Source organism: Liolophura sinensis, chromosome 5 (assembly GCF_032854445.1).
Source record: "Liolophura sinensis isolate JHLJ2023 chromosome 5, CUHK_Ljap_v2, whole genome shotgun sequence".
Taxonomy (NCBI): Eukaryota; Metazoa; Mollusca; class Polyplacophora; order Chitonida; family Chitonidae; genus Liolophura; species Liolophura sinensis.
The window spans coordinates 11,486,358-11,500,017 of NC_088299.1; the positions used below are offsets into that span (position 1 = coordinate 11,486,358).

Below are 13,660 nucleotides of genomic sequence, written 5' to 3' on the forward strand. Positions count from 1 at the left end.
TAATGAACTCTCCCTGGTGTAAACTTCCGCCGGTAGTGAAACATCGAAGACGCACGTGGGGTTAGGTTGATATTAAATCTCCGACCCTCAAACACCAATATTTGGGGTTGCTACTGATGAACCACTCAACATGACATCGGTGGGTTAATCATAGACACATGTGATTTTTAAATCATGATGTGGTATCAGTACCGTTACGCCATAAGGCAAAGATGAACCATAAGCTGATGTAAAGATATTGGGCCAACTTAGTAGATTACATGGTACATCTGTGTTCTACTTGTAACACTAAGGGAGACATACGCTTCTATTTCCTAAGTGAGTAAATTACACATTACTGACAACCACGAAAGCTGTAACTGTCTCACTCAATGAAAGGTAAATAATCATGCAACTATAGTTTGTTTAAATACACCAAACATTGGTACCGGTAACCACAAACATTATACCGTGCAGGTGTAAATGCTAGCCCTGGATGTACTTATGTTCGCTTTTCTATGCATGTATTTCGACTGGTGCTCGCACAATTCATGGATGGGTCCTCCCCAACCCGTCCAATTAAATACTGTTTTATAATGCATAGGGTTCTAGAGCACCAGACTGATAACACCTGAGCTGTCAATCATCCCAAAGGTAAATGTCCATTCATTTTTCAGCAAGCTCTGACTTTAAGTTTGCAAAATGGCCCCTGTCTTCTGATGTCTGTTATGGTGTGGGATTTGTCATTAGCCTGGTTCCTGGGCCTCGCAACTGCAAATGGTGGGAATGTGTGGCCCAGGAACCAGGATGGTGTATAAGATGGGCAGCCATTTTTGTGAAGTTAAGTGAGCACAGAAGTTGAACTTGATGATGCATGGATGAATATTTAGTTAGGCACTAACTTGCAGTCTTGAGCAGGTAAAAGGTACTATAGAGGACGGAGGCAAAATGCTCTGACATCCTCTCAAAGATTGACCCAGCTTGTGTCATGAGTTTGTTCTCATGTATTACAGACAATGGAGAAGGAAGTATCAACATCCATTAAACTGTTTAACCAGATTACAGACGTAAGCCTATCAGTCACACAGCATGTACAGAATCTTATCCAAAAGGTGAAGAATGGAGACATTTCCACATCAAAGGTAAACAGGCTCCTGCTGTATTACTTTCTGACAACAATACTTTATAATGTCTTTATAGTGTACTTTTGAATGCACTACAGGTATTTGTTTACCTTACACAATTTAAAGCTTTTACATTCAGTTCGATGTGTATAGAAGTCTGACAGTTGAATTAACTCGCTTAGAACTATGTCATATACATGTAGGCAGAAAATTTATTTCGGCAATTTATAAATACATGTAGATAGCAAAATTGTGAATGAAAGCAGAAATAATTGAGCTAGATGTGGTTTCAGATATGATCAGTGAAACACTGTCTGTCAGTGTATGGACATATGCACTAGTTAGTTTAAATTCAGAATTCATAGAAAATTAAGCCTGCAAATGAATAAAACATTATTATTTGTGTAAGTGAAATTTGAAGCAAAAACAGTTTGTTTTATAAAACACTTTGTTTTGTGATATTCCATTATGAGCTCAGAGGGATCACGTCACAACTGTTATGACTCCTACACGACACTATGTCATACAAGATGTCATTTATGATGTCTTGCTACAAGTCTGTGAAGGCCTACAGCTAGAAACATTCAACATTAAATGTGCAAACTTATCATACTGATTTGGTCATCATTTCCACCTCTCACTTGTGTAATTTATATAGTATTCAACCTGCACTGCGCAATATGTCACCAGGATATGGCTGAAATATTACCTGTGTGGTGTTAAGCCATAATCATTCATTCATTCATTCATTCATTCATTGACTCTGCAATGTATCATCTATTTATCCCATGGATGTCAGTATTAAAAAACTTATTAAGAAACTTATGTTTCAGCTTATCGATATGCTTAACAATCAAGACTTGTGAAAAGAGAGACATAAAATAGCTTTTAGTTTGCTATCGTGGGTTCATCTTTAATAAGGAATATAAGACAACAGTGTACAAACTTTTCAAGGAGTAGACAGTGGTTAATGATGCTTGCCTTTCAGTGACTTTGACACACAAGTTGCAGGTTCAAAACTGGCATTGGGCAGGGAAATTGTAGCATTTTACTGCTCAGACTTGTGTGTTTGAGGACAGCTTGTCTTCCACCAATGCGGCATGCATATCTGTATGTCACATGTGGGAAGTTAATCAGTAACTAGCCAGAGTGGGGTTTTTTTCACTACAGTTCCCTCTATCCAAGAATCTGACATATGACCAACAATCAAGGAAATAAATACAAACTTTCCATGTTTAGTAAATTGTTGTACATTTTCATTCATTTTTGTACAGGGAATAAGTTTGTTAGAAGGGAAATATCAGATGTTGCTCAGTTACCTCACCAATCTTTCTCTCCTGATGCTGAGGAAGTCTTCAGGGGAGTCAATCCAGGATGATCCAGTCATAATGAGACTTGTAGAGATTAGGACGGTAAGCCCATGTTCATTAAACGTTACTGTCCTATGCAGATGATGGAGCACTGCATGTAAACAGTGTAACATTTTGCTGCCTGGCTTTCTCTACCCATAAAGCTGACGAATGTTCTGGCACAGGCTCCAGGATCACGATGCGATGTTAGACTTACGTAAGTCAAAATTTCAAATCACATCAAAATTGTTGTTTTTCATGTTACAATTTTGCTTGACTACGTAAACTGTGTGTAAGTTATCGTACAGTAAATTTTGGAAAAGAACACTTCAGTTGAAATTTAATGATTGAATTTTGACTTAAGTCTAAGATTGTTTCATGCTCGAATGAAAAGTGTTTTGATGTGGCCATATATGGCCCCTACCGTCATGATATTCCTGAAAATACTGCCCTGTGGAATTTAAAACCCAATCATTCATTCATTCATATGCCCATTGTAGCTAGTTGGAAGGCTGTACTCTGTGATACTTTGAATGCCAGATAATTGTCTAGCCTAAAGACCCAAAGGGTCCGTATAACATGAATATGGGATGGATTGGTATGTATAAAATGGTGCTTGTATATATTGGGCGTGTCTGAGTCATCCGTAAGTGGGAAGATCTTCCAGCAACCTGCGGATGGTTGAGGGTTTGCCCCTTGGCTGTGCCTGGTTTCCTCCCACCATAATACTGATTGCCATCATATAAGTGAAATGTTCTTGAGTATGGCGTAAAACACCAACCAAATAAATAAATAAGTTAATTTATAAATTGAGTCATTGACGAAAAATGATGGCACTTTGGTTCGACGAAACCTGGTTTCTGTAAAATATGGATTTCTCAGATGAAGTATAACAATCATATGAGTAAATCAATGAATTAATGAGTCCTGAATCTTGTTGAAAATCGCACAGGTGCTAGAGAAAATACGTCCTATAGACCAGAAGTTGAAGTATCAGATTGACAAACTGCTGAAGATGGTGAGCACAGGAGCTGCAGGTGAGCAGAGTACTGTATATGTAATTTTCATATAAATACATATCCGAAGTCCTCAATAAGTTCAACCACAGACATGACTCCATGTTTCGACATAACAGGAATGTTAGTTTATTTGGACAGGTTATTTTATGATATTGACGATGTTCATATGTGAAGCAACCTGAACAATACATTTTAATCTTCAAAATGTAGTGAATTATGTTTCCAAATTGCAAGTTAAAGTTACTTTACTGGTCAAAGTTTTAAGCATTCGGGCTAAATGTAATTAGTAGTTTCAAGATTAGGCCTAAATATAATTGTCCAGAGCATGAGTCTGTGAAAGCCAGCCTTGTTAAGGTATAGTTAGGCTCATGATATTTAGATATGTGTAAAAGTTGAAGAATGTACTCTTTTGGCCGCACCAGGATTTGAACTCTCGTCTCCATTTCAAAAATCCATCATTCAGCCAGGTGAGGAAATTCCAAGAAACTGTTGCTAATATAACTAGTGGAAAACTGCTCATGTGACATTTAAACACAGCAGACATCATTCTGTTCTCATTGTAATGGTTTGTACAGTTCATTCACCATACTCCTTCCTTACTTCCTTACACGTGTCGCTCCCCATGTTCGCTTTACATCTCTGCCACCACTACACATGTTTGACCTTTGGAGCTTGTGCGACAAAAGGTGGACTCGAGTTGGCATATCGTCACCACTGGTGTACAAAAGTACGTCCTTGCATGGACCAATAATCAGTATCCATCTATAAAACTCAAGTGATTGTTCGAATCATGTTGAACATGATTTAGATAAAAAAAAAGTATTAACGAAAACAAAGGTTGAAACAGAGATCTTGAACTTTCTGACATCACTTGACACTTTCTGCCTCATTTCTGTGACTGAAGGGACCTTAGCATTGTTCAAGATGTCTGTACAAAATTTGATAAAAAACTGAATGTAGGGAGCAACACTTGCGCTGCACTGAGTATGTTCATTGACTCTGATCTTCATTTCATTTTTCAGGAACAGCAGACCCTTTAAGATTCAGACCGAATCCCGGAAACTTGATTAGTAAGGTGAATCAGTTTTTAGATTTCCACAATGAGTCAGACAGTGATAATCACTGATACATTGATAAAATTGGAGCAGTCTTCTTGCTGATTCATGCTGTCAAAACATTATTATCACTACAGCTGACTGGCCCCAGACCAATGAGATAATCACAGCATAATATTTGATTTTTAAATCTTTACATATCTGTAGGACATAATTTATTTTTTGTATGCTCATATCCAGTTCTTTGAAAAAAAAAGTATGATGCCTTATTTTGTCTTTTTGATGACGCTGAAGGTACGTGTTGTTGTTGTTGTCCTGTTTTTGTTTTTTTTTATGAGAGGAGGTTGCAAAAAAAAAAAGACAGCTAAAAACTGGGTCAGTGATATCTTATTTAAATCGCTGCTTTCTTTGTTACAGCTTGATGAAGCAGACTCTGCCAGCGATTCTGATGAGGAGGCCGAAACGCGATCCAGGAGAAAGTCTGATCCACTCAAACTTTATGTCCCTCCCAAGCTGGCTGCTGTTCATTATGGTAAACCCACTAGTATTTAGAAAGTACAAAATTATGTGATATAAACTGATGTCTTATGTGGAATAAATAACAGGAATGTTTAATTTTCATGATCAAACCCAATTCGTCCAGATTTGGGTGAAGTCACAGACACTTTTGAGCCACTTCAACATGTGTGATATTCAGGACCACTTTAGAACATATTTATTGTGGAAATTTGAAGAATGATAAGGTATATATATATATATATATATATATATATATATATATATATATATATATATACAGTACACCATAGAAAGGAAATAAAACAGCCAAATTAATTATGGCATTTTGGATTTTTTCTTGTGTTTTCTTAGAGACCACCTTTAAATAAAATATCCATTATCTGAAAGTCCATTTCATGCAGATTCCAAACATGGTTATTGATGGTTTTTTAATATGTATTTTTTCTTGCAGTGAATAAAAAGCAAAAGGCTTTCTGGTTCTAGTCTGGACCATTTTGGACATAATGAACGGTGAAGCACACTGACATCACAGATTGATATTTTGGTGCTAAGCACACTCTGACAGTTATATACGTGTAGATATATATAGTTGTACATACATGTACTGTATATTAGTACATGTAAACATATATATGTATTCTTGATGAACTTAGAAACGTAGCAATTAGTGGATGTTTAGCAAGTACATGTAGAAAGTATTGATGACCCATCACCGTGCTTCAGTGTGCTTAATATGGTCGAAAAAGTCGAACTTCGATCTTTATTTGCATTTTTTTTAATGTAAATGTAAAACTTGAAAACTATGTTTGGAATCTGTAATGAAATGGTCTTTAAAGAGTCTCGCCGAGCCATTACAAGCTTTGCATCCACACCTGACTTAAGGGAGATCCATGTAATTGTTACATTTCTAGATGGAGAAGAAACCCAGACGGAGAGAGAGCAGCGGTTACTGGAGAGAGCCAAAAGGAAAGCTCTAAGCAGTAGTATGATACAGGACCTGAGACAAGAGTATAGCGAGGGCCCACAGGAGATCAGGGTAAGTTGAGCACAAATTTGAATCCCACTACAGCATTTGATTTGTCAGTCATGCTGGCTTCCCCTCTGCCAGCAACCCATGGTCATGGGTTTCCCTGGGTTTGTGCCTGGTTTCCTCCCACCATAATGCTGGCCACTGTCGTGTAAGTGAAATATTCTTGAATGCAGTGGAAAACTCCAATCAAATAAATAAATAATTACATAAATTTGTCAAATTCAGATGCAAAGACAGCTTATCCAATGAAAGAACACTCTGTTATTTTCTGTCTTTTTTTCCCTTATGGATGCTTAGTTCCTTTTATTCTAAAAAATTTGTCGATAAAATTTTTATTCATATTCAAATGAAATCAACCTGTACATGTTAAAGGGATTAAAAATTCCTACAACCAGACATGTGTGAAAAACCTCCCAAATATGGCTGCCAAAAGAAGACAAATCTAACAGGGCATCAGTATGACTGGAAACTAGGCACAGTGATCACAGATGTGTAAAGCACAGAGCACTTGCTACATACAGGTACCATGTAGGGCTGTTTTTGTGATGTGGGCCTCACTTAAATTAATTTAGAAAAACTACTTTTGTAAGGAATTTTTTGTGTTTGTTTTTAGGAGTCAAGAAATTTGCATAGACTTAAAGATGACAAGAAGACAAAGGAGCGAACTGAGTAAGAGTTTTATATTTTATTATGTTTGTTGAAGCCAGCAGCAACTTGTGTCAGCAGACATAAATAATTGATGGTTTCATTTTTATATGCCCCCATCAATAGGCAGCTCAGGCCAAGTCCAAAACGGGTTATGTTGGTCCAATTTTGGTCACATGTTTCTTGATCAGGAAACTATGTTGATTGTTTCCTGGATTGGACACAAGCATCTGTTTCCTGACTTGGACACAAACAACTGTTTCCTGAATTGGACACAAGCAACTGTTTCCTGAATTGGACACAAGCAACTGTTTCCTGAATTGGACATAAGCAACTGTTTCCTGAATTGGACACAAGCAACTGTTTCCTGAATTGGACACAAGCAACTGTTTCCTCAATTGATTTATTTTTTTTATTTATTTTGTTGGTGTTTTACGCCATACTCAAGAATATTTCAATTTTTTGATGGCGACCAACATTATAGTGGGAGGAAACCAGGCAAAGCCTGGGGGAAACCCACGACCATCCGCAGGTTGCTGGCAGAACTTCCCATGTAAGGCCGGAGAGGAAGCCAGCATGAGCCTGACTTGAACTCACAGCGACTGCATTGGTGAATTGAACACATATAACTCTTTCTTAAATTGTACACCTATAACTGTTTCCTAAATGGGAAACCCTAAAGAGTTTCCTAAAAATGCATTTTTTTTTTGTGCTATTTATATGCAAGTACATATGTTACTGTAAATATAGGGAAAAAATAATAGTTTGTGAAGAAATCTAGGTAGGTCGCTAAAATTCAAATGTATGAAATCAAAAGTTTATTGTTTGCTGTAGGAAAGGTTGAATGCATGTAATTGGGAAGCAGTGTGTTACATTTGAATATAACAAACATGTATTGGATCTAACCAAATCCATGTGATGACCTGTATAAGGCATCGTGGAAGCTGTATTGTGGAAGCTGTATAAGGTACTGTGGAAGCTGTATTGTGGAAGCTGTATAAGGTACTGTGGAAGCTTATAATTATGTCATACTTCAGTCATTGATGTCAAATAATTGTGCATATTCTGACCAGCTCAGTAATTAATTAATTAAACCATTTGTTGATGAACAACAAGTACATGTAATCTATTCTGTCTATATATTGACATATAAATTTGGTTTTAAGTTACATCATTTCATGTATATTGATTTGGGACATTGCTAGGCAGATATGTGGTATGTAAAAAAGTAGGTATGTATTAGTGCAGTAGACTGTCTGTAGACAAGATGTTGTATTAAACATGCGCAAATAGCCTATAACAACAACAACATGTGTATTGTACATACATATACATTTAATTAAACTTGTTAAAGAGCACAGTGATGCATAGCAACAAACTATGAAAAGAAGCTGATCTGTAATATACTTTAGTACATACACATAATTACTTTACAAAAAAATGAAACTTCATTGCTAAGGTTCATTTCCACGCAACGATGCTTTTCTGGTCTACTGGCCGTGGTCGGATGTTGTCAGGGCTGTAGCAGGGGAAAATTGTGACGGCAACTGTTGTTGGAGGCATTTTTATTCAGTAACTGAGCTACTCAGTGTCGGACTCATCTTTCACAGAGTGACTAAACTCTGATCTTGGCAGGAGGTGTGGTACTGTATCAAGACAGTCACCTGGCGACATGTGAGTTGAAGCCAAGCTCGGACTTTGTCGGACATCATGTGACACGCTGCCTCGGATTAGACAAGACAGATTAACACTCACTTGAAATGTTTGTATTACAAACCACTGTCGGCATTCAGAAAATAGAGAAGAGTCGGTTTACTGAAGGCAATTAACATTACTATCAAATGGAGCAGAAAATGTTGTCGATTTTGACAAGATGTCGGTTTATTAAGGTGTCGGTGTTGAGAGAGTTCACTGTACTTCCATTCCACGTAAAATTATCCATGGCAGTCCACGTGTTTATATAATTGCATGTAAATGCCGGAATGTGTGGATAGCAAATAATCTTTCATATGTAAAGTCTAGAAATACATTTGGGTATCTTGTTTATTAACAAGTATTTGAGCGTACTTGTGTGTTGGTGGTGGTGGTGCAAGTGGGCATGGGGTGGGAAGATGGGTGAGGTGTGGTACGTGTATCGCTGTATCATTACATATGGAATAGTCATGGTTTATTTGCCCTCCAGTGGCCCAGGTATGCCAATCACCAGTTATTTGTGTCCTGTACAGTGTATCAGGGCTGGTTAATAGGATGATGTGGGCCTATCGGTGGAACATGGGCTGTCTGATGCTGGGCAATGGCTCTCACACAGCACACATTCTAGTCTCTACCCCATCCTGGCCTGATTTACCAACAGTAGAAGTGGCAGTGCCTCCTAATTTAAATGATTGGGTTTGGGACATGGAATCTACCTGAACATGTAAAGGGTACATTGTTCTACTTATATGTACTGGCAAAATTTGTTCAAAACAAAAACAAATTTTGAAATAGATGAGGAGATATGTAGGAGACACAGGAAAGCAAAACTACAGCTCAATGCATGAAGTGCATGTATTTTACATGTACTCCACATGTGAAGGTCATTGTGTGATTTACTGTCACTGACACACCACCAGATCAATAATCCTAAGGCCAATTCAAAAGATGATGTTTAACACAAACCACCAAAGAATCAAGAAAGTTTTTAAAGTATGAAATGACGGATTCATGCAAAGAGAAGAAATCGTCAAGAAGTTTGATGCAGGATTCACTCTTTCATTAGTTTTGTTGTGCACCAACTTAAGACCATTCTAATGGGCCATGCAACAGGTGAAGATCTGTGGAAGGAGAGTACGTCTGTCATTGATGAGGCTGGCTTGCAGCTGAAGAATTTGCTGATGTTAGGGAGTGATGGACCGAATGTCTGCATCATTGTCTGGCGTATGGTTAACAAAAGTGTTTGAACTGAAGAATTGCGCAGGAAGTTGCACATTTCCAGTGCTGAATAAGTTAGTGAAAGTTGTTTTGGCCCTGCCTACAGTGATGTAAAAATGGCATTTTCAGTAAGTAACAAAAGTGTTACCAAAGACAGGGTAAGCCCAAGTGAGGTTTCAATTAACAGCTTTCGGGCAACAACTGATAGCATGAAATGGTATGGAAACCGACCAGAACATGTTCCAATTACCAAAGATTTCCTTTCTCTTGGACGTATAGCAAACATGCATTATAGACAGAGTCTGGAGGAAGAGGAAAACGCAAAGAAAGAGAGGAAGAACAAAGAAAACGAGATAAGCAAAGACAAGATAGAGCAGAAAGAGAGGAGGCTGCCAGGATTGCTAAACAAAAGGAAGAACTTCTCTGCAGTAGTACACAACTGAAAACACAGAGAAATCACTTGCTTAAAATGAATCATTGCACCAGGTATTGCTGGGTGTGAGCAATAGCCTGCTAAACCAGGGAAATCAAAAATTGAGGGAGGCTTTAAAGAAGGGTGATATTACTGAGATTGCGGTTGTTCAGGCCATGTTTGAATCTGCACTAAAAATGATGGAACAGGCAGAGCTTAAAAAGACCAGAAGAAGGTTGAGAAGAGAAAGCTAACTATGATAGAAAACATGGTTGCTGGTAAAAGAAGAAAGTGTGACAGTTTTTCTGTTGATTCTGCAGACAAGACAATGTTGTGATCACTATCATGTGCTTTTATTGCAGGACCGGGAGAAAGGTACCATGGTAAACAATGTGGATATCATGAATCTCAACTGTGTACATGGTGTCACACTTTAGAAATTTCAGTTTTATGTTAGAGATTAAATGCTATTGTTTCAAATGGTTTTATTAATGTCCCAGAGTGTTTCATTTATGTGTTAAGTGATTGCTTGGATCGCATTGCAGTATGATTAATGAAGCAGCTTATAATGTTAAGCTGTGACCATCCACCAACTCATGATTATGTATTTACATCTGGCAGCCTCTGTAATTGTAGATAGGCTTTAAGTTTTGGGTTTTGACGATAGACAGGCATGTAAGCTTCTTGGACACTGAAATGTGTGATGTAACAAGCCATCGTATTTTTACCATATTAAAATCTCAGAATTATAGATACTGATGATCTGTATTGGGACCCCACTAGTAACTATCTGTGAAGTTCATAAAAAGTGTGTTTTATTTGTAGCATTGATTGTTACCAGTAATGAAAATGGTAATATCCTGTATAATTACAAGTTACTTTAAGATGCGACTTGTTACAGGCTACACCAGGCATAGTCAGCTGAGAAATGACCTCCCAACCCAGTATTTAGAACTTGTCTTGAATATGTTTATTATTAAAAACACTGGGTTTAGGGTGACAAGTTGAAACACAATATTTTGGGAGTTATAATTTTCATTTCGTATAATTGATACACCTAACTCCAGGTCAGTTAAATTCAGTGTCAAATTCGAAAAAATATACATAAAGAGAAAAAAACGAATGGTGATTTGATACTTTCCACATCTAAAATGACCCTTTGACTGTTGTGAGATGACCAAACAGTGTCATCATACATGTATAATTGACCCTCTTGCAGTCTCACACGACACAACTGGGCCCAGGTACGCCTATACTGTTACATAATGTCAAGGCAAGAATGCACAGAGATCTTGCCATCAGTGTCCTTGTAATAACAACGTACTATGCCTGGTGTGATATAGAATTAATAATTTGGGTGGACAATGTGGTCAAAGGGGAGTAGGTGGCCAAAGTTGAGAATACATGTAATTAATAGTAAACCTGCCTGTTTGTCAAGCCGAAACAATGTGAAAATTCAAGTTCTGTCTTCTATTTTTCCTACTTTTCCAGTTTAAAAAGTCCTATAAAACTCCTATAATCTATGAAAAAAATTCCTATTTTTCCTATATTTTTTCTTTCAGTCTTGGCTGGGATGCCTGTTACAGTGATATATATATATAACATAAAGATCATATAACATTGCAAACACTAGCACTACTGTAATTTTTCAACCTTTTCGTATGTTTGCAAGGTGTTTATTGAAGCATATTGTGAAGGCATTGTACTGAGTAGACTGATTAAATTATAACTTTGTGAAGCCCTGAAATTGGTCAATCCAACCAATGTGGTTTAATTTTAAATATGTGCTTAAAGTTGATCTGTCATATGCGAAAAGGTTGAGGAATTAGGGTGTGTCTTTGGTCAAATTTGTTGAAGATTTAGGGTTTTTTTTTTTTATACGTTTAGGGCGTATGTGCTTGCATAACATTTATGTACATGTATTATGATCTTTTAAATTCTTTTTTCTTTTCAGATATGAAGAAGATCACTTTGTTAGGCTGTCTGTCTCAAAGAAAGAAAGGGTAAGGTGACAAAAAGATACGAGTACTATATAGATTGAGTAAACCTTTAGAAACTGTTGGTCTGCTCTAAAACTGGGGTTCTTTCATGTGTCTTTCTGCTTCCACACGCACGACATACAGAACATAAAGGGATACACAGTCAATTCTGATTGGCTGGTGTGAGAGATACATATAGACAAGCCCAGGCTTTGTCTTGTCGATTCTGATTGGCTGGTGTGAGAGATAGACAAGCCCAGGCTTTGCCTTGTCGATTCTGATTGGCTGGTGTGAGAGATAGACAAGCTCAGGGTATGCCTTGTCGATTCTGATTGGCTGTTGTGAGATATAGACAAGCCCAGACTGTGCCTTGTTCATTCTGATTGGCTGCTGTGAGAGGTAGGCAAACCCAGGCTATGCCTTGTCGATTCTGATTGGCTGGTGTGAGAGAAAGGCAAGCCCAAGCTATGCCTGCCCTCAGCTGAATTTTAGGTTTGGTACATTTATTCAAGCGTGACCAAGTCTACTGAGTTTAACCCAGGGAACCCTATCTCCATTGTCAGCCAATCAGCGTCGATTCTGTATCCCTTCGATTGCTTTAGTGTGTTTCCACATGTATTGTACATAGACATGTCTTTAGGCAGCTGCAGTATTGTTTTGTTTGGGCGAGCGTACATTAAAAAATCCAAAAATGGAATGAAAGCAAAACTGAAAATCCACATTTTTATTGTGTCTGATATTCAGATTTTTATGATTTTCTTGTTTTTCAAGGCTTTGCAATCAATGCAAACAAGATTTTTACTCCACTGTTGCTTAGGCTTCCACTGTTTGTATTTCCAGAACGCCATGAAGCAGATGTCGACTCTGTCCGCCCTGGATGGACTCACACACTTTGATGATATAAGTGCCCTTGGAGGTGGGGGTGGTGACCTTGAAACGGTGAGTAATGCAGGCATTCATTTCTTTGGAAGGAAAACTTTCAAGATGCAGGTTATGTTGTGGTGGGAATATTTCACAAACTTAAGATAGCTATGGACTAAATTACATGTATTATACATAAAAAATAAACTATGGTCATGGTACAAAAATGGTAAAATGGTACATTTAATGTGTGTCAGGATTTATGGGAATGTTCCTTTAAAAATGCCCTAATTCCAAAAGAGCTGTTAAGGTGATGAACTATGAACTTCTCCTTTTTACCAACAGGGTGGTTCTTCATCCAAGAAGAGGAAATTGTCTGGTAAAAAGGTATGTGTGAAAATCGTTTATTTCTACATTTTATTGGCCTTGCTGCACCATATGGGCCCCACTGTGCATCATTGTCACAGAGTGAGTTTAGTGTTAAGTTGAAGACCATCAGAACTTAACCAGTGCAGTGGGGCCATAGTGGTTCACTCTCACTTCATCCGATTGACTTTTGACCTTTGATCAATGAGGTCACAGGTTCCAATCCAGCTCACACTGTCTCTTAAATTTGTCTTCAGTTCTGAGATGATAACTTCCTAACTTTAAGCATATTTTTCCTTCATACTGACTGCATATTGGCAGCAAAGCCAAAAACAACCAACAAAAAAAAAAGACTTAGTTACAATAACATGAGGATGTATAACTATTTTACATGTAACTGTTTTTTATGGCT

At 37.6% G+C, this 13,660-nt stretch overlaps 1 protein-coding gene across 1 annotated transcript in view; it reads left to right on the forward strand.

The window, feature by feature from the left end:
- Positions 1-13,660, forward strand: part of LOC135465582 (neuroguidin-A-like) — a 14,194-nt gene continuing 534 nt past the window's right edge. Inside the window, exons 1-11 of the mRNA XM_064742842.1 lie at positions 1-139; positions 993-1,121; positions 2,378-2,515; positions 3,405-3,489; positions 4,494-4,546; positions 4,944-5,058; positions 5,957-6,081; positions 6,689-6,744; positions 11,997-12,045; positions 12,862-12,960; positions 13,228-13,269. Of these exons, the coding sequence (XP_064598912.1) occupies positions 131-139; positions 993-1,121; positions 2,378-2,515; positions 3,405-3,489; positions 4,494-4,546; positions 4,944-5,058; positions 5,957-6,081; positions 6,689-6,744; positions 11,997-12,045; positions 12,862-12,960; positions 13,228-13,269 (900 nt within the window). The 5' untranslated portion in view covers positions 1-130. The remainder of the gene's footprint in view (positions 140-992; positions 1,122-2,377; positions 2,516-3,404; positions 3,490-4,493; positions 4,547-4,943; positions 5,059-5,956; positions 6,082-6,688; positions 6,745-11,996; positions 12,046-12,861; positions 12,961-13,227; positions 13,270-13,660) is intronic.